This window comes from Thermobia domestica, chromosome 10 (genome assembly GCF_964235325.1).
Source record: "Thermobia domestica chromosome 10, izTheDome1.hap1.1, whole genome shotgun sequence".
In the NCBI taxonomy this organism is placed as follows: Eukaryota; Metazoa; Arthropoda; class Insecta; order Zygentoma; family Lepismatidae; genus Thermobia; species Thermobia domestica.
In genome coordinates this window covers 233,023,905-233,051,140 of record NC_137463.1, presented here as the reverse complement: position 1 = coordinate 233,051,140, position 27,236 = coordinate 233,023,905, and the positions used below count along the sequence as shown (strand labels likewise).

General features: G+C 35.9%; 2 protein-coding genes across 2 annotated transcripts in view; one reads left to right on the top strand and one right to left on the bottom strand.

Annotated features, from left to right (window-relative positions):
- The window catches only part of LOC145663076 (uncharacterized), an 89,322-nt gene extending 63,710 nt beyond the window's left edge, over nt 1-25,612 (top strand). The window contains exon 4 of the mRNA XM_081729288.1: nt 10,685-25,612. Within this exon, the coding sequence (XP_081585414.1) occupies nt 10,685-11,777 (1,093 nt within the window). The 3' untranslated portion in view covers nt 11,778-25,612. The remainder of the gene's footprint in view (nt 1-10,684) is intronic.
- LOC145663077 (uncharacterized) overlaps nt 1-27,236 on the bottom strand; it is a 74,328-nt gene that overhangs the window by 9,975 nt on the left and 37,117 nt on the right. The gene's annotated exons all lie outside the window — the stretch shown is intronic.

The following is a 27,236-nucleotide window of genomic DNA, read 5'->3' as shown; positions in this document are numbered from 1 at the left end:
GCGTTCCAAATGTCAGAAAAGAAGAGGCGGCCACCATGTGACAAGAAAGCTAGAAAAAAAAAGCCAAATGTCATCTTTTCTGCGGAAGCCATTTCTGTCTTTATTAATGATCATTTAATTTTTTTTTTTTTTTTTTTTATATATATATATATCTTCGAACTAATTTGAATTATCCTAACAGCGGTTTGGATACTCTTCTGCAATAGTTTGAAAATAGGAAAAGATTAATAGTTAAAACACACTAAAAAAAACTGTCATGAAGTTTTATTTATTTATTTATTTATTTATTTATTTTTTAACTTGTAACTAAGAAGGTAATGCAATGCTTAATCTGATGTAAACTTGTGTTTTTCATATTTCGACAAAGGAGAGGTATTGAGAAACAAGATTGCGAAAAATACCAGTGTAATTACTGATAGGAAACACTACCAATGTAAAATAAATTGTTCGAGGTACATCTTCTATTCCCTCAAATCAAGCACGAGCTGCATGCGGCTCTTGACCAATTTTTGTGCAGCCCTCGGTTCACCCCGAGAAAATATATATCGTAAGATGTCATGGTTTAAACCAGCGACAATTTTCTGCTTTCCTGGAAGAATTAGAAAGCATATATTCCGGGCTTTCCTATTACTCAGAAGTGCACGTTGTTTTCTGTTTCACGAGGCTCGAAAGGGTTTGAAAGACGAAATACGCTGCTTTCTGGAAATAAGGAACAAAACACCAGCTTATTAGTTTGTTCTATGTGGCTAGAGATCTTCCCTTTATAGTTGATATTAAGAATAATCTAATTTGAAATTAAAACCGCAACGAAAGGATATAATGTAAATCTGATAGGGGATGACGTAGAACAGTAGAAAGGTATGCAGAGGTCGTATTAAACGCTTGTAGAGACATAGGTTTAGAAGTAAATGCAGAGAAAACTAAATACATGGAAATTTGCTGGGATCGTAATACTGCAAATTATGGATGCATCAAAATATCAGATCATATTGTCGTCAAAGTTGATACTTTCCAATATCTTGGATCAATATTAACAGATTAAAATCATCTCTAGGAAGAAATTAAATGTCGATTGAAAGTTTTTTTTTTTTCGTCGCGAATTTTGTTGAGGAATTTGAAGCGTAAAATATATAAAACTATAATCATGCCTATTGTACTCTATGGTTGCGAAACATGGCCGCTTACTCCGAGGGAAGAACGCAGACAAAGCATTTGAGAATAAAATCCTGAGACGAATATTTGGATCTAAGAGAAACGGGAATGACGAATGCTGGAAACTTCATAACGAAGAACCAATCTGAAAACGACCGTTAGGAAGACCCAGGCACAGATGGGAGAATAACATTAATATGAATCTCCCAGAAATAGGAATACAAAGTAGAAACTGGATTCAGTTGGTTAAGGACAGATGCCAACAGAGAGCTTTTTTGTGAACGCAGTATTAAACCTTCGGGTTCCATAGTCCATAGAGTTAGTAAGAGATCTGCATTATCTATCTTGTAATCCTGATAATTCAGTTTGACTAATAATTTATTCCTTTACTCATTAAGTAAATTTATAATTTATTCCTACTAATAGAACTTATGAAATATATATATATTTCAAAATTAGTAAAGAACTCAGCTAATTGTATTTCTGTTAACAGCAAAGACTTTCCAATTTTTCGGATACTATACGAGTATCCTTTTACGAGGAACATAGAGGCTTAACGCATGTTGTACTAAAGGTTCTTCACATGCTTCTTCTTCTATCGATACCATTGGACCTTTAAATTTTTGTAACGTATTTTTCGAAGTTGATTTGATTTTCAGTGTAGCGACTCTTTAGCAGCGAGGCTACATGAAACATAGACCTACAGCTTAACGTGAGATCCGACCCATATGAGCTCCCGCCAGGAATCGAACCCGGGTTTTCTACGCCAAAGGCGCGTATGCTAGCCGCTTAGCAACATGGAAGCTCGTATTTTTCGAACTGACGTCGGTTTAATGTACTAAATTTTACGTGGGGACAACACACGATTATATTATTGCCCCATTAAATTCAAATTTCTGCAAGTGCACTTACAATCAAATTACCTGTTTTAATAAGTTAATATCTATTCTATATACATTAGAAAATTGTTCCACTCGATGATCTTGATGTATCTTCACTCTTATACCCAAAACCAGTATGGAGCCCATGCGAAGATTACTGTTACCATTTCAAAGTTGAAGTGAGTGATTTTTTTATTGTCAAAAATGGACTAAACTTATAAATGGACATTTCAGTAAACGACGAAATTGAATACAGAACTCATTAGGTCTTAGGGATGGGTTAAGCCCTTATGGAAAGTTGGCAACAAAGGGAATCCAATATTATATAAAATTCAAAAATTGGTGAAACTAAAATACAGGACAAACAGGTAAATATATGGGTTTCATTCCCCTTATTTCCTAGCTTGTCGTGTAGATTAAGAAAAATTGCAATGAAGTATAACATAAAAGTTAGCTTAAAATTACCTAAAAATTTGGAAAGGTCTTTGAGCTAGCTGAAAATTTATTTCATTGATAAATGTTCCCTTAGCGGTAGTTTCGAGGTATTCTGTTCGTGCCTAGACACTTACATTGGGATGACCAAAAGGAATATCAACATCAGACTAAAGGAAAATCTTAGGGAGTCACGAAATGATAAAGAAGCTATTTCGGAGTTGTCCAAACATTTTCAAAGGACCAAACATTATTTGCAGAATAAAGTTTTACGTTGTGCGACATCTACGATTGATAGAAACGTTTTTTAGGCTTATTACATTAGGATGAAGTATCCTTTTAAAAAAACTTAAAAAAGGATTTTGGATAGGGAATGAAACACTATTATTATCAATCTCATTAACAAACCTTGAACTGTTGCTATTGTACCGTATATCTTTATTACTTTGCTGTATACATTAGCAAGAATTTTCCACTTCGTATTTTCTGTACTATACCGAAGTGTCCGTTTATAAGTTTCGTTCATTTTTGAGAATGAAACAAACACTATAACTTTGATTTGACAACAGAGATCCTCTCGAAGGGTTTCACTTGGTTTTTGTATAAAGCCGAAGATACATCAAGATTATCGCCTGGAAGAATTTTCTCATCTTCTGGAATGGAAATGAATTTATTTGGAACGGGTAATTTGATTGTAAGTGCACTTACCTAGATTTGAATTTAATGGGGCAATAATGTAATCGTGTTTTGTCCCCACGTAAAACTTAGTATATTTAACCGACGTCACTTCGAAAAGTAAGTTACAAAAACTTATAGAGTTAAAGTGATATTGATAGAAGAAGGAGCATATGAAGAACCTTTTGCATAACATGTATTAAGCCTCTATGTTTCTCGTACATGTATCCGAAATATTGGATAGTCTTCTGCTGAATACAGTTAGGTGAGCTCTTTTCTAATTTTAAATTTATTCTTTTTATCCGGTTTAATGCACCAACTATTATTTTCTTGTAACCATTTTTTAAATTCCCTAATTAGGTGACCTGTTTTAGCTCCATGGTTGTTTCTTATACAGGGTGTCTATCGGTCACGAATGTCACGAAAAAGTCACGAAATTTAGCTTTTGAGTCACGATTTTTTTTAAACTGTACAAATGTAAGTACATATTGGAAAATTTTGTTCTGTGAAACGTCAAAATTCACCACCAAAAATGTCTGTGGTCAGCTTTAGACGCTACCAAATCGCAAGCAAAGCACGTTTCTATCCATGGATGAAAATTCGGCCCAATTCGCACGCAAATTCGCTCTTGAAAATGTTAGGAAATTTTATGATTTGGTAAAGAAAAGGTCACGAAAAAGTCACGAAATTTCATTTTGGAATTTTAGTAGACACCCTGCTATATAATTACGTATCTAATTATCTATAACACATTTGCATTCTAGTTTAAATTTTTCCAACTCTTCCGCATCATGTGAATATATAGTGCAGTTTTTTCCATCACAGAGATAAACTCTGGGAGTCGTATGTATTTGTTAGGGAAACTAAATTTATAATCAAATCTGAAAATATCTGGAACTTCTTAGGCAATTATAGATTAGTAAGATTCAAAAAATTACTGTATAGTTCATAATTTGAAGGCTGTCTTGAATTATGTGGATTTAACCACTGTAGCTCATTGTCTGTTATTACTATTATTATAACAGGCGCATTCCAAGCGAAATCAGCACATGGATGTAGTGGGACCATCTTCAATTTTGCTCATGTTTTGCTATGTTATGAGGCATCAAGAGAGGTGTTGAAATACAAAGTGGCAGATGCTGATGGTTCACCATTTCCATCCAAGATACAGGGCACTGAACACGTGAACAGTGCTTCAAACATGTATATATTAAAATATTTGTAGTTACAGTTTGGTGAGTGTGAGGCACATGAAACTTTGTCACAGTACACATAGTAGTACAGGGGAACACACAAAAAAGTAAGAAACCAATGTTACCATCACAATGGCGGATCAAAGATAAAGGTCATTAACGCAAAAATGACCCAAGTTTGATAACCTTTTTGGAGTAGAAGGGGAAAGAACCACTAACCTTTATTTTGTGACTGACAACCTTGGACCTTCCTCAGAACATTGGTGTATATTTCAGCGAGTGGTATGTTGCCCCTGCCTGTGTATGGATGTATTGTAACTCAATGTTGTCAATATCGGTCGTATTTGGGAGGTCGCCTGGAAGAAAATTGTTCAGCATGTGGGAAAATAACCTCCCGTTGTATGTCTCCTTGCACAAAAAATATGATTTGGTGGTTCACAGTATTGTCCGAGTTATCAAAGGTGCAATATGGCTATGTTCAGATAGCGAAAAACATATTCGAATAGTGCATGCAATATGTAGATGTCTATGATTACAACTCATATGTTCATTATAAAATACATATTACCTTATCAATAGGTGGTTGACATCCAAAATTAATGCTTACAATCTCATATAAAAGGAAAGCATGTCAGTGGAAAAAATCAAGTCTCAGTTTCGGAACCCTGCCTGGTAACAGAATTTATTCCAGAACATTGCATCTGCCATGTTTGTTTTATTGTATCGTGCTAGATTGAATGTGTTGAATGGTGTGTAAGTCAAACATTATTGTACGGTAGCAACTACTGAAGATAAGAATGTCTGCAGATATTACTACTGTGTGTGAACACCACAAGAAGATGTGTCTTGCAAAATACCACCATTTGTATGGACGAACCTGCTGTGATTTCACACGTGTTCATAAGGAGGCATTAGGAAAGAAACCTGAAGAAAATCACTGTTGAATTTGGGAAGAAACATAGTGTCCAAGAAATAAAACTAATTCCTAGTAAATCAATATGCACATGTCATAAAGGGTTATTCATACATGATATGCCAAAGGACTTGGTAACAAGACATATCAAACATGATCAACATTTATCGGACGATGCGACATGTAGCAGTGATTGCTTGTGTGGGTACAGACGAGCTGTATGACCTTTTGTCAGAATTGTCTTCAGTTACAAGTCCAACAGAACACTGCATGATACTGGTAGGACTACCACATTTCTGCAAAAGAACACAAATCAACAGTTGCAATGATGTTGACTTACACACTACTCAACACATTCAAATTAGCACTATACAATAAAACAAACATGGCAGTTGCAATGTTCTGGAATGAATTCTGCTAGCGGACTGATGAAGGCCTAGGATCCTGCCAAACTACTACGTTTTATTCGTTTCCAATAGCAACAAGCTTGAGTGGCACAAGAGAAATGCGAAACAAAGATTTGTCGCTCGCTAATTCACCCACCACGAATTTTTGTTTATAGCGGCTTTGATCGGGACTACCATCACAATCTCACTTAGTCAATAGGTTATATCGTTGATATGGCAAATTCGTCAAAATGTCTTGTTGAACTTTACACAAACGTTTAACTGTATGATCAAGTAGATCTTGGAGAGGTACTGCTGCAAATATATCTGAATCGGTAATGTTAGCTGGATAGCAGTTGTCTTTACTTCCATGCAGTAAGTAATATGGTGGATACTGGTTACTGTTGTACGCCTTTACATTGTCTCGTAATTCCTTATACTGGTTGGAGGTCAGTTGTACATCTTTCATCAGGTTACATAACAGGTTTACCTTGCACGAACAATTTTCATGCTTTTTTTGAGCTTCGTTGCGCGTTGTGGAGAGGCAATGACACCTCCCACACTATGCTGGCAGCATCGTTTTTTCCTGATTCACGTAAATTGTTCAGTGCTGCAGCCACCGTTTCTTCATGTGATCCTTCTTCCCCAAGAGTTTTAACTTTCCTTGTCTTAGATCTTCCATTTAATTCTGCAAAACGTTTCTGTGGACGTCCACGACTGTTGCTACTGGGTGTATCATCTGTACTCTGTTGCAATGAACATGACACTATTTTATGTGCTCCTAAATCAAGACTGGCATCGCCATTTAATCATAGTCATTGTATTTCAAAAATATCGTCCTACTTCGACCATACTTCCTCCATCTGGATCTAATTTTCGCACACAGAATGCTAATACTGTTCTTCACTAGTTTCTGCACATCTTCATTGTGTTCCTGCAAATTAAACTGTTCTTTTACGTACTTCCAAATGTCTTTATTACATGCACTTTCGTCACATTTGTTCCACAACTCGAAAATAACTCTACGATTTAATGCACACATTGTCAATGAAACAGTGTTATTGCCACTCTGTTTGCAGCAAACATTTTTTGTGTCCCTTTAAGAACACTATGAAAAATATATTTACAAAGTTTCGTCGCGGAAGACAGGAGTAATACCTTTTAAAAGTCTACATATAAAAGTCTAACTAGTGAAACAAAACGATGCCGCGCTTCTATATTTTCCGTCTCAGGTCACAATCAGTAATGTAACAAATTTCGGCACGCTGTTTAGCTTGCAGGAAAGTTCATACATTCATGTATTATATCCGCCTCTTAGGCTAGCACACATACAAACTCATCTTTCCTTGCTGTGCACTTTTTACCACATTGACTGGGCGCTGTTTTGCAGCTGTTATATACACCGTATTTGTGAACTTACGTAAAGGACTCTGTGGTCGGGCATACGAAGGTCAGAGAAAACAAACTACACATTCTAGTTAGGAAGAGTTTCGTGCACGTGATAGTTCACCAATTGATCTCAAGTCACATTATTGACGATAACGATATTTGGCCACCTAGATTAATGAAATTACACGCTGTGCATTGTGATGGCAACATTGGTGATACTGGTTCCTTACCTTTTTGTGTGTTCCCCTATATTATTATGTGTACAAAGTTTCATGTTCCTCACATTTCCAAACTGAAACTACAAATATTTTAATATATGTGTTTGGGGCATTGTTCACGTATTCAGTGCCCTGTATCTTGGAAACGGTGAACCATCAGCATCTGCCACTTTGTATATCAACACCTCTCTTGATACCTCATAACATACCAAAACATGAGCAAAATCGAAGACGGTGAAACTACAACATTTTTTAAAATTGACTGATTTCACTTGGAATGCATCAACATCATTATTATAATTATTTGAGTTACGTATACTCTTATCATGACTGAGTTTTTTTCAAAGAATCTTTGGCACTCGTAAAAGCTATACATTTACTGTTGTGATCTTTTTTTACCATTTAGATATGTATCCTTATCTTATACACTTCCATGATTGGTGGTAGTATTTTTCACGTCTATTGCATTTTTCAAATTGACATCTAATTCAAATGAGCGTAATCAGCGTGTTCAATACTGTTAGCTGGGAGATCAAGATATTCTAAACCATCCTTGGTTTTTTATTTTATTTTATTTTTTTTTTTTTTGGGGGGGGAGAGATTGTGTATCAATCTCTTTACTGTCTTTAGATTGAATGGCTGTACCTTTAGTATCATAGCTATCCAATACTACCATAGTTGGTAATCAAAAGCTTGGGTCCTAGTCTCTCCAACTTTGAATTGATTTTAGTTATCTTCTTAAATTGTCAATTCGGATTAAAATATGCTACATAATACCGTTATCAAAGTGTACTCTCAACTCATTAGATAAATACGTCCAAAGATTGTGAGCAGTTTTTTTTTTTGAAGAGAGCACAGGGCGTTATATTTTTCGGAAATGAGGTTTTTTTAATAGTCTAGTTTGAAACAGGCTAATAATCTTCTTGAAGGTAACTGTATATACTGATAAAGGTCTGTCGAACAGAACAATTACAGATTTTATTGAAAATTCAGAACGAATTCATCCTGAAATAAGTTTACGGTGAAACGAAAACAAAAACATTCTGCTAATTAATTTTTAAGATTATATGTTTTATAGGAGCCAGAATAAATTGTAATCAAAAATAAAAAAAAAAAAAAAATCTTGTAGTTATGTCTGTGTACACAAAAAATCGTCCCATCACTGGCAGGTAAAAGCTAATATTTAGATTGATATGTACTTGAGTGGCTATAGATTAGTGACACAGTGACATCACATAGAGATTTGCTTGAAGAATTAAATATCATTGCTAACACTGGCGTAGCTAACTGTTAATGAAAGAATACCCTTTTAAGGTGGCAGGAGTACGCGCATAACATTTTCAAAGGTGGAAAAAAAAAGCTAAAAAATTAAGTCCGGAAATTTTTTAAAATTAGTTTTGTTTCCATTATTGTTTTGTTTGACATCTAGGTCAGTAAAACTTGCTAGAAAATATAACTTAAACATATGTCAAGAGCCACCTCTCAACTTGAAAAGGAGTCTAAGTCAGTAAAAGAGTTGTTTTGTTGATAAGCTTTCATTAAGTGGCATTATCAAGTATTTTGTTTGTAGTGAATCGTACATTGTATGACAAAAAGAAATATTAGCACCGGAGTAGAACATATTAGTAAATCTAGGGAAAAGAAAGAAACTATTTGAGAACTTTTTTAAACATCTTCAAAAATCAAAACATACCGTTCAGGACATCGATACTTTCCATCGTGACAACTCTCAGATTGGAAAAGCCAAGAATCCGAGTTTTAATAACCAAAAACATGAGTAATAGTATACATGAGAACCCCCTGATCTGCGTTTCTTCTGTGTTCTATTACCACTTCTACATGAGATACCATAAATTTTCTACGTAGTGCAATAGTAAGAAGTATCCATGTGCACAAGACATGCAATATGCGTTAAATTCCCCCCCCCCCACACACACACATACTCATAGATAAAGTACAAAGGCACTACACATGCAGATATAAAGTACAGGTACGTTCTTTTTTATTTTCGTATCAGTCGATAAGTAAACAAAAGTCGCTTTGTTACCCCCTTTGTAAGTTCGTACATACTCAATGAATAATCCCTAAAAGTATGAGCGTCCTGCTCCTTCGGGAACTGATGCAGCTTCATGTATACTATATCCAAAAATTTTAACAAAATAAAATTAACACATTCATGATAATAGGCTTTTATTATACGGAAACATTCTAAAATTCTGGAAATACATGGTTGACAAATTCTGCACACATTAGATTATACAAAATATCACAAATTTCACCATTGTAGACAAAAGGTTTAGGAGAAAGAATATTATCATAGGGTAATATGTATAGTAATATGAAATTTTATACGAAAAGGTTAATACGACGTTTGAAAATTTCACCGAACTGGATACAAACTTGTTATAGCAACAATGGTATTCCAAGAAGGTTTTGACTTTAACAGCATACAATTTTCTAATTTGGTGCATGAAGAAGGACCAAATTTTTAACGAATATTGAATAATGTCCACAAGCTTAATAAAGTAAACTGTAAATAAAGAATATTAACTAATATTGACTTAAAAAGTGCACTTTTAGGGATATTGATTACCGTTCATTTCCGTTTGATCCATGCTTTAGTCACTTGTATGTTGAATTTTCTCGTTTAAAAAAAAAAAAATCATTATGTAACGTGCAATGTATTACATGTAATTCAGATCGAAAGGATTGACTCTTACAATTTTGTACTTCTTTTACTAGGAACATTTTCAATGAATAATCCTGAATGGAGTGCTGAATTGATTGTATTAGAGTTATTGAAACAACTAAAGACATTTTGTCGTGTATCAATTATGAAAACGATGATTATAATAAAGTTTTTTTTGCAACGGGTGAATTAAGCTCCAATATGATAAATCCATTAAAGTTTTTTCTAGGAACAATGAATGCAGCTAGGGTACAAGGTGAATATTTAATGCATAATGTCTTGAAATTACGGTGTATTTTCAATTAATGAGATCATATTAGTTCAGTGTTTGCCTTAATTCTAAAGTTGGTTTAAGCGAACGAAAATATTGTCATTTTGTCATGTATAATCGTATCAATATTTTACACAGCATTCTTCCGAAATCAGATTACTATGCAGGTTTTTTTTTTTTCTTTCTTCATATCTTTCTCCGTGACTATAACCTATATTTATTACCGAACTAGTGTATTCATGAAGACATATTCGATGGTTTTAATGAAGGCTGCACTGAAAAAAAAATGTAGTATATTACCTAGTCAGATAATTTTGTTATTCGTAGTTTCACTTTTTTTTTGTGTGTATATATATATATATATATATATATATATATATATATATATATATATATATATATATAATCAATTTGAAAATGTTAAATGAAATTGGATGTATACTGCAATATGCGAGACATTTAAAGCCCCTCTGGTTTATTTGTAGGACAATGAGGATTACAGAGTCAGCCTTGCAGCCTAAATTTCATCAGAAGCAAACACCAAGAATTCTTAATTCAACTGACGGAAGTACCGGTGACGTTAGTTTGAACTCGGATTTCAGTGACTCTTTTCAACAGAGGGAGCAAGTTCTCAAGAATTTCAAAGATGGTTTCAATATTGTGGTCAAAACAGGAGATGGATTGCAACAGAAGCCCAAAAAGAAGCGACGAATGCATTACGTAAATTGTGAAATATGTGGCAAAACATACGAGAAACGACATTTAAAACAACACCTATTAGTACATAGTACTACTAGAAATTTTGAATGTGAGATCTGTTACAAAAAATTCAAAGTACCGGAAACTTTAAAAACTCATATGCGAATTCATGACGAACAGAACCGAAATTTTGTGTGTCCGTTTTGTCAAAAGATTTACGCATCTGAAAACTATTTAAAACTTCACCTAAAGAGACATTCACAGCAACCTAATTATTATTGTCGTTTTTGTGAAAGAGGATTTTATGAACGATTCAGTTTACAGATTCATGAGAATGAACATACAAATGAAAAGGTTTACGAATGTGAAGTGTGCAATGCTCAGTTTGTTTCCTATTCAACTTTCCACACACACAAAAGGAAACATAGGAGTGATATTTATATTTGTGATCAATGTGGCAAGACTTTTACAGAGAAAAAACGACTGAAAACGCACCTTGAAGTACATAGTTCCCTACTTACTGGTGATTTTGTGAGTAAAGAAACTTTTGTGTGCGATGTATGTGGTAAGAATGTCGCGTCAAGGGACTCACTCAAGGATCATACAAGAATACACACTGGCGAGAGACCTTATGTTTGTGAAGTTTGTGGTAAACGGTCGCGCACGTTCACATTGCATGCACAACATTCGAAAATACACACAGGGGAAAGGCCGCATGTATGTAGTTATTGTGGCAAAGGATTTACTCAACGTACAACTCTTGTCATTCATCAAAGATCTCATACGGGTGAACGACCGTACAAATGTCCAGTGTGTTCTAAGACTTATCCTTCAAATTCAGCTTTGAGCATACACAGAAAAAGTCACATGAATGAATAGAGAAATACTACGTTTCCTTTTATTACTTCTTAAACTCGAAAACTAATCTACCAGATTTTAAAGTAACGCGTGGGCGATAATCCAAATTTAGAAATTCTACTATATAATTTATAGGGTATCAGAACACTAAATTGCTTGAATGAAATTTTCTTTTTAATACTGATAATTATTGCTTACGGTACTTCAACTGGTGGCAAGGAATGAGTCTCCCCCTTTTTAAAATCTTGAATATACAATCGATACAGTACAAGTTTGTTTCGAAATAAATAATACGAGTGCATGTGTAGTGAACATACAGCGTGAGCACAGAAACAGTACCTGATTTTAAAGTGCCATATAATTAACATTTAATTGAATATTTACATGAAATTTTGTACAGAGCTCAGTAAACTCAAAGTATTTTCCCATCTCTTTTCAGAATCCTAGTTCTGACCAGGGCAGCTAGAGGGCAGTAACATCGAAAATGGCGTTCACCCCACAGCAACGAAGCTGGTGCGTTTTACAATTTACAAAAACAAGCAGTTTTGTGAGAGTGCAGCGTGATTTCAAACGACAATTTAATGCTGATCCACCCACACACAAATCCAGTGTGAAGTGGCATAGAACGTTTATTGAGACGGGGTGCATTTGTGATCAAAGAAAAGAACATTCAGGGCGACGTCCAGTCTCCGAGGAAACTGTGGAGCGCGTAAGAGCAGCCTTCGTACACAGCCCACAGAAGTCTACACGTAAAGCTAGCAGAGAGTTGCAGATGCCACAAACAACGGTAAGCAAGATCTTACGCAAGCGTTTGCGGTGTTACCCGTACCGACTGCAGTTGGTTCAGAAGTTATACCCACAAGACAAGGTAAAGCGCCGTGAGTTCTGTGAGACCTTGCAAAATTTCATGGACGACGACGAAAACTTTCTGACGAAGATCATTTTCAGCGATGAGGCGACATTTCACTTAAGTGGAAAGGTGAATAGACACAATGTAAGGATATGGGGAACCCAGAATCCTCATGCAACTGTAAATGTGGAACGTGACTCACCGAAAACCAATGTTTTTGGTGCAATATCAAAGCGTCGGGTGCACGGTCCGTTCTTCTTTCACGAACAAACAATTACAGGTGAAAGTTACTTAGCATTGCTAGTAACTGGTTGATTCCGCAACTTAGTAATGCAGAGATAGACGACTTCGTTCTACAAGATGGGGCGCCGCTACACTGGCATCGTGCTGTACGCAGGTTTCTAAACGAGAACCTCCCAAACCGATGGATAGAGCGCTCTGGAGTCAATGATCAAGTTCTTTGCAAGTGGCCTCCAAGATCACCTGACCTCACTGGTTGTGACTTCTTTCTGTGGGGATTTGTGAAGGACAAAGTGTATGCACCTCTACTACTCGCAACTCTGAACGATGTCCAAGAACGCATCAGTGATGCTGTCAACTCCATCACACCGGATATGCTTCAAAACGTGTGGTTGGAGCTAGATTACCGCCTCGATATTTCCCGCGTTACAGGTGGTGCGCACATCGAGTTTCAATTATTGATACAAAAACTTTTTGAGTTTATGTATCACTGTTCAAAATTTCAGCAAAATATTCCTTCGCACATTAAATTTACATTAATTTGAAACCTGGGACTTTCTGTGCTCACCCTGTATATTCTTCCGTGGTTATGTACGTTATGAGCCTGGTTTTTATTTATTTTTAAATCAGAAAATAGGATTTCGTCACAACGTTAAGCGTATTATCTTGAAAATAACGCTTTGTATCTATCGTATTGCTGTCGGTTCTTGTGTTTTTCAGTGCGTAAATGGCTTATCTTTCAGAACTTCGTTGGCATATTGCGTATCGCTTTCCTGTCAGTTCCAGTAGTTTTTGCTGTCTCTTATCGATAACTTGCGATTTTGTAAACCGAATAAATGTCGAGTCTATGTAACTCAATGCCATATAGTCCTGGAGTCATTCCATGGCACCGTGTATGAGCATCCGTATAAAATATTTTTGCATTTTCATGGCGTGTTAGGAAGGGTGTCACTCTAACACACTTGGTCATATTGCGTAATACCCATTAACCCTTTCGAATCCAATGACGGCAAGCCAATGTAATATTTGTCACAATCAACCTGATTTACTACCTAAAGTAGCTCACGATTACAATGGCATACATTTTCTTCAAGTCTTTCAGAATTATTATTGCTGTTATTCTTTCTCTTATTCCTACGTGACTTATTTTTTTTCTTTTTCGGTTACCTTTACCATATGGATTTTCATTAGTTTGGTTCTGTGAAAAATTACGTCTACTATTTCCGTCATTTTGACAACTTTTCTATTTTTTTTTTTTTTTTTTTCTGTGGAAACCTGATTGACCTTCAAATATCTATGATTATTATATTTAGGGATAGCCTCTAATCTCTGTGCTACAGTAATAAAGATGACAAATTCATAAGAGACAGTGCAGTCAACTGACTTCTGTACTAAGGGTGAATACGATTCAAAATCATATTGATAGCCAATAATTCTTTAATATTAGAATTTACCTCCTGAATTTTATTACATCTACTACACTCTTCGAATTAATTGGGACATTTTTTTAAAATCTAAAGCCTTAGCTTTTAGTCATTACATACCTTAAGTACACTGATAAATCTCTATATTAGTACGAAGTATGTTCTCCTTTAGCAGAAATGACCTCTTGAACACGTCTTGGCATTGACTCCCCTAGTGTAGTGCTCATGTTCTTGATTTCATCATCGTAGAACCACACTTGTATAACACTGTTTATCATGCGTTCTGTTGTACAATTCATCTTAGCAAAACGATTATTGAGAATATGCTATAAGTTCTCAATGGGATTTACGTCTGGTGAATTAACAGGCCAATCAAGCACTTTTATTTTCTCGCATAAAAGTCTGGACCAATTTCGAATTGTGACAAAGGCAAAGTCATGTTAAAATGTTCCGTTTGAATGGAACAATCCTACTGGGTAATATTTCTGTGTATTTGATAGAATTCATCATGCCTTTAAGAGGAACTAAACTTCCAGTGCCATTTGTTGTGTTTTACAGTCTGTTGTATATGATCTGGTCGCACGCAGAGTTTCACTTTCATTTTATCTAACTACACTTGATTTGTGTCCCTGCACAAATAAATGTGTTTCATCACTGAAAAATCACCTTCTGCCAGTCGTTAACAGTCCATGATCGGTATTTTTTGGCGCACGCTAAACCTTTTTTTTCCATCATTGTCAGAGTTAGAAATTATTTTCCTCGGTAGTGTTGCCTTATGGCCAACTTCCAGAAGCCTTTTCCATGCAGTTGAGGTACTCTTTTCAATACAATAATCCAATAAATTCCTTCAAAGGTCTGTGCTTGTCTTTCTTGGATTTATTTTGCTATTTTTATTGGATTTATCAGTTCTGGGAGTAGTTTTCCATTTGCGTCCACATTTCCCTTTTCTTTTTGGAGACGATGATCTTGAAATCTTGAAATGTTCTTAAAATTCTTGAAACACTTGAACTGCCCACACCAACCGTCGTAGCTATATTTCTCAGTCATAGGACTCTGTTCATTAAGAGCGATTATTTTCGAATATTTCCTCAGAGTAATATCCATCTTTGAACAAGCAAACGTAACACGTGTTACACGGAACGCAACATTATAACCAGCTGCCACACTGAAGGGCTCACAGCTGAACTATTATTATACTAAATCGTCAAACGAGTAAATTATAGTCAAGGTCGATCAGTTGTGGCGTTTACTTCATAGGATGGTAATCCAAGTAGAGCAAACATCACATTAGATAGCCATTAATTGAATTTTTCTCCCGAGCGTTAACGAAGAAACAAGTTATCAGAAAATGATATCTTCTTCCACCGCTAACTACACACAGAAGAAAATTCAATTAATAACTTTAAATCGATAAACGAAACAAAATTTCAGCATCATTTAACATGAAAATTGATTTGAACATTAAAAATTCACTTGTATCAATATATTGCACCATGCACAACAAGGCAAAGAACATGAGGCATCACTTTCCAGACGCAAATAAAGTGAATGATACACAGGAATATAGGCGTATTCTTTACAAAATTATAGTACTTACATTTCCTTTATAATGAACAGGTCTTTTATACTAATAAAATATTGTTAATCTTAAATATTGTAGATGACGGTGGATACAAGATTTGTTTTAGTTTCAAATTAATCCATTTCGGCAGCGTTTTCTACGTATTGTTCTTCAGTCAGTGTCTGCGCGCCCAGTGATGGCTGCTTCCCGCAAATTCTCTCTTGTTCTCGCTGTTTGCGCGAGCTACGCCTACCAGATGACGTAATTGCAGGTAGGGCTGTGACTGGCTGCCAAGGCCGTCAGTCGCTTCGTCTGCTGTATGTTGCTATCCGGGGGAGAATGCATAGCGCTGATGTAAATATAGCAGTCCTTTTAAAATAAAAAGGGAACTAAATTGTCTGAGCTGGATACATCAAAAATAATGCACAAATGAGTTTATCACAACTGGCTCCCGAACAGTCGAAAGGTAAAGTTCTGATGAGATGCTTTTATCTTAAGAACCCTGGCAACACTTACAGTTTGTGCTTGCGTATGACGGGACACACTGTAAGTTTTTGAAGTATACTTCGGTTGGGCCATAGTTCACACAAACACTTGGTTAGCACTCACAAATATAGAATGTCTATTCAATCCAAAGTTAGATATGTGAATAATTGTATATATGTATTTATTATAGTCATAATAATTCAAATGCAAATTCACTCAATAATTATGACAATTGAATATCTGACACCTACACTAAGATATTGCAAGATAATATGAATGAAATAAGAAAATACTTCAAATAATGAAATAATTTCAGCTTATAAAACACTTTGACTTATGCAATTAATTGAAAATAAAAAAATAAATATTTCTCAGTTTGAAGAATAACACTTCACTGTTCATTTAGAACATACTGTTTATACTTTTAGTATATGCACACGCAACAGTCTGAATTGTCCACTATCCTCCAGAACAATGTCCAATCCCACAGAGTGTCCTCTTCGTTCATTCTCTTCCCATTGAATGAACACTCGATGAATAAATCTTCTGCTCCTATCCTCTTCCCATTGGATAGGGCTAGGTCCATCGGTGAAAATTCTTGAAGTTCTCAGCAGGCAATAGTCCTCTATATTAGCGTAGGGCTACTTTCCAAGTATTGGGCGCCGATATAGAGATGCTTATTGTGCGAAGACTTATTCTACAAATAATTTGCATTTTTTTTTTTATCTGCTGCAGCTGCTGCTCCTGCATTCGTGTTAATTGGATGTGAACAGAATGTGGTGGTTCTTATTGTTTGGACCCGCATGTGTTCTTCCTTGTGTTATATTCTTCGTGTATGTATATCAAGTGTATATTCGTTACGTGTTACATGTAATTATTACAAAAGGTAAATTGCGTAATCATGGTTAAAAGGAAGTTGACTTGGGATGAGTTAACAAAAGAAATGTAAGTATTTCTTTCTTCATTACACTCCCTTCATGCGTATCAATCACGATAGATGCGACTCAACTCTAGTCGCCTACTTGCAACTTCACCAACTTCATACATATTGATACTTGACAATATATTGATACTTGATACCTAAATATACTTATAGAATATGATGCTGAATAGGAATATATATATAGAAAACATGATAAACCTACACATGTACTCTTAATGATGACTATTATATGGATGTTAATATGAAGACAGAAATAAACCAATATAAACTCGAATGATGGAGTATTATATTGAGGCAATGTCAGATGTCTACAGATGCCAACCTGTATCCATCTTAGGGATGGTCTGACGACTACATGAAGAAGAGCCAACCCACAAAAACCAAATAAACCTACCCACTATAAGTACGACCACGAAGAGACAGAGTTGTGGTTAACAAAAAGAAGTTACACTAAGGAAACCCCATAGAGTTTTTATAGAAGACAAAAGAAAAATGCTGCACATGAAATTCATGGCGAAACATGGTCGTAGGTTTTAAGGTAAAACTTCAATGTTGTTCCAATAACAAAAAAAGGAATACTCTAATAAAATGTGTACATACTCTAATAACTCCTAATATATCTATATAAATTCGATCTTACTTCTTCAAACCACTATTGATAATATCTCTCTAACAGACTGAACAACTTTCGCTCGTCTAAGTAACCGTGTCGCACATACCACACAACATTTTCGTCGATAAAGCCAGAATGCACTTTTACTTCTTGGTCTTCGATGTTTGCATTGCACAATTGATCTTTGATTTCTTGTTCTTTTTCTTGGTCGTCCATGCAATCTGCGTTTGCTTTCTTTTCAGCTCTCTCCAAAATATCACTGAACTGTTCTTCGTTCACATGCGTCTTCAGAAGTTCTAGCCATTTCTTCCTAGTAGCTGGTGTTGGTCTCCACAACTTCATTCTTGAAACATTCTGAAATCCAAGGTATTTACCACTTTGCGGATCTACCACTTCAAATACATTTTCACCGATTTTCTTCCACAGCAAAGAGGGACCACGGTACACTTCACACAGTTTAGCTATGCGTTTGTCCACTAAGCTACTGATGTTATATTGACGTAAGAAAACTAAATCACCTTCACACAAAGTTCTGTCTCTGAGAAACATTTGAATTTTCATTTCGTTGCTGAATAATTTTCTTTCGTCATAAATCAGCCATGATCAATTTTCCATTCCAATCTATACCTTCCGTTTCGTCAATCACTTCGTTATTCTCCACAATACCAAAATGTGATAATGAAAATTCTTTGGTTTAATATTAAGATGTAATTCTGCTGGCGCTATTCCCAAACTGGCACTAATAGTATAATTCAACAACAAACGCTTGCACAACATATTCTGACGATGAAGAATGAGAATCGCGGCACAAAACACGCAAAATTCTTTCTAAGTCAGCATGAAATCTTTCGATGACATTTCCTTGCGCCTGGTAAGGCGTAGTATAATGTATTTTGATGTTGTACGCTTCCATGGTTTGCACAAATTCTTTACCAATAAATTGTGGTCCATTAGCTACCAAAATGTTCATAAAAATACCAAGATGAAGCATGTATGACTTAGTGAGACATTTCGCTACACTTGCACTTGTTGCACGTCGAAGTGGATATGCTAAGTAACGAGAGTATACATCACACACTGTTAACAGGTAAGTTTCACCATGTTTACGTAGAGGAAGAGGGCCCACTAAATCTGCTGAAACCAAATGAACGTTTTTCGCTGGCACTGATTGCATTAAACACTCACTGGGTGATGATCGACCTTCGTTTTCATGCAGACCTCACAATCAAGAATGTACGACTTAATGTCACTACGCATAGTTTTCCAATAGAACATACGTGAAATGATGTTAAACACTTTCATAAATCCAAAGTGACCGTAGTGATCATGGTAGCCAATTAAAATGTTTTTCACTAAACATGGAGGCACGCACAATTTTAATGTCTGGGAAATGAAAATCTCACCATCAAAATACCATTTTCCAAAGTGTAATTTTGTTTCCAATTTCGAGCACTACTACAGAAAGAACTTTTATTTACACTACTTTCACTTACGTCCCCTTGTAGGTAACTGATAATAGGACGGTATTCGTCACATTCCCACTGTAATTTCCCAATTGTAGATGGATCTAAATCGAACACTTGTGATTGAACAGCGTGTACGGGATTCACATTCACCATGAGATCTTCCTGTGTTGGTAACATACGAGATAAAAAATCACGTAATGTGTTAGTTTTGCCATTGATGAATTCAATTTTGTAATCATAAGATTGGAGTTCGAGGGACCATCTCATAAGTCTTGCATTCCAATTACGCATGCGTCTTAACTGTACCAAACCTTTATGATCTGTTCGTATGTATATTTTTGATTCTTTCAGCCAAACATGCCACTTACAAATACACCACACTAATGCTACACACTCAAGTTCAATAATTGCGTAATTTCGTTCATGTTTATTGAGAGTACGACTCGCATATCCTAACACACTTTTCACAATCTATAATTTGATAACACACACAAGCCAGCCCGAGTTTGCTTATGTCACTTTCGAGATAAAAGGGCTTATCGAATTGAGGATGGTGTAATTTAGCGTCTTTCACTAATTCGGCCTTTAATAACTCAAATGCCTTTTGGTGTTCTTCCCACTTCCATTTCTTTTCCTTCTTTAAAAGTTCATAAAGGGGTTGAGCGATAACAGCGTGACCACTGACTGTTCGCGAATGCCACTGAACTGCACCGAGAAATGAACGTAACATTTTTAAATTTTTCGGCACTGGTAACTTCTCGATTGCTTCGGCTGATTTCGGATCCTTTCGTATACCTTCCGAAGATACGTAGTAGCCTAAATAGTTAATTTCGCTTACACCAAAAATGCACTTTGATAAATTTAATGTCATATTCGCATCACTCAATAAACTAAGCACTTCATCTAACTGCTGTAAAAATTCAGGGACTTTTACAAGCAAGAGCTACGTCGTCCATATACCTAATTAATTTCTCTTGTAATGGCAATGGGAACACTTTATTCAGGCACATTTGTAACAGATGAGCTGTTTTTCACTCCAAAAACTATACGTGTGTATTCATATAATGTTCCTTCATATAAGAAAGCTAAATATGGCATGGAATCTTCTGTAATTACACACTGTTGATACGAACTGGTGAAATCGAGAGTTCCTAGCACACGTTTTCCACTAAATTTAGCAAAGAGGTCAGATAACTTTTCTACACGAAGAGCTGGATTCTTAATGTGCACATTTAGAGCTCTACAGTCTGTTACTATTCTCAGCGCTCCACTCTTTTTTAACACTACGTGCAACGGTAATAGATGACACGATGAACTAGGTCTGATCACACCCCACTTTAACAATTTTCGGATTTCTTCACGCACTTCTTGTATTTGTGCGGAATATCGTAAGGACGAGCAACAATAGGTTCACTTGTATCTACTTCTAATCAGTACTGAAATATATTACACAGGCCAGGAAAACGAGCAAACACTCTTCTGTGTTTCAATAACTGAAATAATTCTTCTTTCTCGTTCTCATTAAACAGCGTAGCGCGTGTAACTGCATCCCTTATTTCTTCTACAGTAAAATATAAATCTGGCGGGAAGTCCTCTATTTGGTCACTAGCTTCATTTACTTGTACTGTTTCGGCGCATCCACTGCGAAACACATTCACTGTTTTCGCGTAAAACTCATTAGGGTCCTTTATTTCGGACAACCCAAAAGTAGGGGCTACCTCACGCTTAATTCCACTAACGTTAGCTAAAATGACATTTTCACTATTTCTCTGAATCAACGGCACTTCACCACTCGTTCCTTGAAATTCAACACGGAAGGTACTTCGCTTAAAATCTATAACACTGTTTAATTTCTCAAGAAAATTTGCACCAAGTATCACATCTTCATGTAACTCTGGTAGTACGAGAAATTCGACTGGCACTTCTACGTTTTCAATTCGTACCGGTAAAATAACTTTTTCTTTCTTCCAAGAAAATCACTCAAAACAATATGCTATCCTTTTTGCAAATGCAGATTCGTTACGCATTTAGTTACCTGTCGAAAAATGTTATATCGTAAAAAACACAATTCCGATCCACTGTCGAATGGCAAATTTTGGGTTGTTCGTTTAACAAAATCTTTACTCTCATAGTATTCCGACCTAATTCACATCTAATCACTTCCTCTTCGTTAACATTATATGTCATCGTCTGCTTGTATATCTTCTTCGTTGCACATGTGGAAAAGTAATCCATTTTACACTATTGAAATCCCTCCCCTTTGCAGCAATCAAGTGGGAGAGCGCTACTAGCTTTAAGGCACAGCACACTGCGGGTAAAATCCATCCTGTTGGTACGTATACTGGCGTTGCTGATTATTACTATTGTTTACATTGGACCTCTATTAAACGTTGGAAACCAATTATTATTTTGATTCGAAGTGTTCGGAGAATTTTGTGTTCTCGCACCCTGAGTTTCACTCCTATTCTCGTTTGTACTTACGTTCTGTTGCGTATAACTTTGTGAATGATTACCCCCGTTCGCATTATTATTTCTGTTAAACTTACCACGTCGTCCACGTTTATAAAAAAATTTATTCCAACCTTGTTTGAAATTCGGACGCGAACTATGATCACTACTCACTTCACTACCTTGTTCTGCTTTCACATCAACACTGGCACCACCTTGCTGTTTCTGTTTATTACACTGTCATACATATTCGTTATTCCCGACAATCCTTCAATAGACTGCACAATCGCAAGGAATTGATTTATATTGTCTGGCATAGAGCCCATCATAGCTAATTGGTACCGTTTGGGCAGGAGAGTGGTGATGTGTGACAACGAAATGATTGGGTTTTCATATTCTTCCAAGACTTAGATTTGGCTAAAGCGCTCTGTCACAAAATCAACAACACTTCTGTAACGCTTTGGATCGAACGGAATAGAACGTAAGTTTCGCAGGCGCGTAGCTTTCACAAATGGACTCTCGAAAGCATTCTGAAACTCTATCACAAATTCCTGGAAAGTTTGGCCATTTTCTTCACTCCGATAGGCCTTCAAATCACTCAGAAATTTCAAATTAACGTTGGGGCCATCAAGAGAAACCTGAAGTAACTTACAAAAATCGAGACCCTTGTCCTGGAAAGTATTATAAATGCGCTTAACAAATCCTGGGCAGTAGCATGTTCGAGGAATATTGATGTTAAATAACGCGTTAAAACTTTATTTTCGTCATTGTGCCAGAAACGAACTACTAAGTCCATTTGATTTTTCTGTGAGATAGTGTTTAGGCTTTCGTCGAACGATACTGCAAAAATTCACAATTTTGTAGTTCACGAAGTAATGTCTATTGGAAATATGGACCCAATCCAAAAGTGATGACATAACCTATTTTGTCTTTGTGTAACTGCATATTTTTAGCGACTTCACACTCAGGAAACATCCGTGTCTCTCGCTTGGCTTCTGGCCGATGCATGACTTGTAACTTTGTGTAATGTCCAGATTATTTCTGCTTTCGTCACTAGATCTTTGATAAGATAACTCTTATTACACCACCAGTTTTTGCTGGGCTTTCATTTTTCTCCTGAACAACTGGAGTAGATGATGTGCCAGTCACTGAACTGGAAGACGCTGTAGAATTTTTTTGTACAAGAAGGCTCCTTGTTAACATTGCTTGAGAACTTTACGATCGAACATTATGCATTAAGAGCTTTAACAGCTATTTGATGTTTCTTTACTTTTTCAAGAGATTTCAATGATCCAGCTCCCATACTTGAAATGTCAAAATCAGTTCTGCAGTTTACAACCTGCTTTAAATGGATCATTGGACCTAATAACCCATTTCCACTGGTCTTTCCACGAGTCCTGGAATTTAGTTTTACTTTTCCCCATTTTAATGGCTGAAAAATAAAATGTTAATTGTTAGCGTGTAACAGGATTTATTGCAAGACTAGTAAAATGTTAACCTAAATACAAAAAGTGGTTCCGTTAAGATGTGGGCAATTTTACTTTTTTCCGGTGATACACCTTTCAGCCACCGGGAATGGTGTTAACTGCGACATCCGCAAGCTTTGGACTCCTGTTAAAAAGCTTCGGCACAGGAGTATAAGCGGAATGTTGTTTCAGACCTGTCTACTACTCTTGCTACAGAAATATGTAAACCTATGTCTTCACAATGCACCAAATAAGCTTGATTCATACTATGCAAATAAGCAGCAACTACAGAGAAAGCTTCTGGCTTGTATGCCAGTATCACTTCAGTGTAAAACACAAACTTAATAGATCATAAAATTTAACTTTTCAATTACCTTACTCTCATCATCGGGGACTAATTTAGATCTTTTTATAGTTACTGTTATTCACAACGACCATGCCAAACAAATAAAATCTTATTCAGTCTCTTCTTGTACCACCATACTTTTCAAAAACATTCACCGCCTGCAGCCTGCTTACGTCTATCTTGTCTTTCTCAACTACGGTTCCACTGATTAAGTTATTGGCTTTTAACTTACGCTGTAGTATATAACTTTCTTGCATTTTACAAAAAATATACTTATCCCATACCAATTCCAAAAACAGTATTTTAAAAACAATTTTAAAACTTCCAGGTTCCTCGTTCAATTCCAGGTTTTCCAGGTTCAAAAGTAAATTCCAGGTCAGTAGACACCCTGATGTTAGACTTCAAGCTTATGAATTTTATTCTGTTTCGACTATCAAGTTTTAATTTTATTTGTCAAAATAGTGTATATCTTAGTTGTGTCTTGTGCTTATTTGATTAAAAAAATGCTATTTATTATTGAAATTGGAACTGTTTAGTATTCATTCAGTCAGTTATAATTTTGCCATTTTTCGTTAATATTCACAGGGAAACTACAGATATTGAAGAAATTTGTAATGGTAGTAATTATTTGAAGAATATTTGTACATTACAACTTTCTACTCTTTTATTATCATTTAGGTGGGGCCGCCTAATGTTTGTTTGCTTACCCTTAAGAAATGTCTAGAACCGGCCCTGGTTGTGACCCACACAGACCCTCTCTAGGTTGCAAAGTCCCCGATTAACCACTTAATACTACAATATATTATTAATCGGCCCATGGTCAATAAGGCGCCATTAATACCAGGATAAAGCACTTAACAGCCACCAGACGGTCTAGTGGCTAGTTAGACTAGAATAGGCAAAGTAATTTCTCATTCTTTTCTACTTACACTACTTTTATTACTACCTTGCATAACTACTCAGGAAACTATTTCTTACAAACATATTTTAAACTTACAACACTGCTGCTTTCTGCATATTTATTGGATAGAAGAATGCAACATACCTGAGCTCTTACACAAGACTATTGACAAATCGAACTATGACACTTCATATCATAGCCCCAGTTTCTCTCTATATCAAGACAGCGCGAACGGTCGTTGCGGAACACGGTATAATTTATACTGGTTTTTATCACTTTCATTTTTATAGTATCCTTCACTCTTTAGTTCGTATAAATAGTTTGGTCAGTGTCCTCCTCTCATGCTTGCAAAAACTTTGTTCTTTTGGACAAAGTTCGACGAATGTCCTACCTCGGAAGATTCCAAACGACGCAACAGTGCGCCAAATTGTAGCAAACCTTGTCACACCTCAGTTTTCCGTTGATTTTGACTGGGTACGACAGTACGAGTTACGTCATCTTAAACGTTAGTTTCGTATAAAAAAAAAATACAACTGATTAATTACTATTATTTGTTATGTACGACGCACTTTATATGATTCTTATCACTTTCGTAATTTAGTAATGTATTATATTTGGAGTGAAGGCTAGGTTTTTATCACTAGCATCCAATCGTCATGATTAAGCACTTACGAAAGTCACTCTTCTCTTCACACACACAAGTAAGTCAAAACTACGGAAACGCTTGTACTTCCTTTCCTCTTCTTTAGTTCAACTTTTCGTCACCAGGAGGTAGCATAATAAAAAAAACTATAAAGCAATCCATATCCCAAAGACTTTATACGGAAACAGTCAAGTTCTTATTTTCACTTTGGTAGACGAAATATTGTTTAAAACCAGTGCAATAGAAGGCCAATTGGGCTGTCCTCGTCATCGTAAAATACAAAGATTGACAAAATTTATCGGTAAGGGTCAAATTACATTGTTTCATGCAAGTACAATATTATTTGCAGGTAGCTTTCAGTAAGAAGTCAATTCTTATTCGCCCTATACATAAAATTAATAGATGTATGGGTTTTTTAAATGTAAATATTTGTAGATAAGTGCTTTAATAAATACTCATAATTTGTTGACTGCTTTTTCTCTGTCCGCTTACTTGTTCATACCTGAGAAGCTCGAAGGTAAAATGATGGTGTGAAACTACCGAAGATAAATAACATGTTCACAAGAGGAAAAAAAATCAGTGTATTTATATTATCTAAAGTTCTTGACAAAATCATTCAATATTATTTCAAGTCTTCCTGCTTACTTTTAATTCGATAATGTAATCTGCGGTGAAAACTAATGTGATGACTACACACGTAATTAAACTAATAGGTTTTGTTATATGTAGATTTAAAAATCCCAATTCTGTAAGTAGGTGTATGAAAGCACGAACATGTACGGTATATGTACAACTACTGCTATACCAAATACAATACATCCGAAATAAAATAAAGTAACATACGAAAGATTAATGGCTGGTTACTGTGTGTTCTCCTGGAATATATAAAAAAATATCACCTGAAAGGAAACACGTTAACGCAAGTGATGTTTCCAAAACATAACCTAGTAACGTAATACTAAAATACGAATGCACAATTTGTTAAAGTCCTACTGGGAATTTGAGAATGTGGTTGAGGTTCAGAGACAATAAAGACGTGCGTATGGTGCTAATTTTCCTTCACAGCTAACAAGTACTCTTATACTTTGCATATTCGAAATGCATGGAAATGTGTGATGTGCACAAAAGGCCAATCGAGGCGACCTCGGACAGCTACAAGTGAGAGTTCTAGGCTGCAGTGCTAGAAGGTTCGTGAACTGAACGATAACGAGAGGGTTTATTACTAACAAGATGCTCCAACATTTTCTAGCAAAGGATTACAACGTATGTATATATACAGGGGGCCGCGGTGGCTCAGTGGTAGAGCGTTCACCTCTGGTGCTAGGGGTCCCGGGTTCGATCCCAGCCCCCGCCAAGTGAACTTTGTGGTGGACAAACACCGTGTGCGTGTGTTCTCGGGGTCCTCCCGTTTCCTACCACTTCATTCCACCATTTTCATTCATTACTCATCATCACCGTCTCCTTTAATCTAACCGGCATAATCATGGGACGTAAAACTCAAAGATTTCATTTTGTATATATACAGGATGTTTCAAAACATCGACAACGTTTGGGAGGTGATTCCTGACACCAAGATAAGACTAAAAGTATAGACCTATAACCGCCACCAGGTTATAGAAGTATTTTTGTGGACGCTCTGTATATTTCGTAAAGACAGTGACTATTTTTTAAATTTATATTTTATTCTGCGACGCATGTAAGTTCTTTCTTCGGTGGGAATTGCTTCTTTCCCACACAACTGGACAAAGAAGTCTTTCATTGCTTTTTCATATATATATTTAAAACATTGCTTTTGGTGAGAACATTTCAGTTAGTGACGAACCATTTCAGTGTTTCTCCCTGACTTATTATATGCACAGTATATATTCTATAGTTATTGGGAACTGAATTAAGTGTTTTCTTTAATCGCTTATGAAACATTGCAATAGATTAGAGCAGACTAGACCAGAACAGGTATTCAAGTGACCAGAGTGACGCCGGTTGCGTTGGTTTTGCAGTTCCTTATCTGTACTTTCTCACGCCCGAGTTATCGCAGTGTCTCGTGCATTGTGGGCAGTTGACTAAAATTAACATAAATTATTTTCCGTATTCTG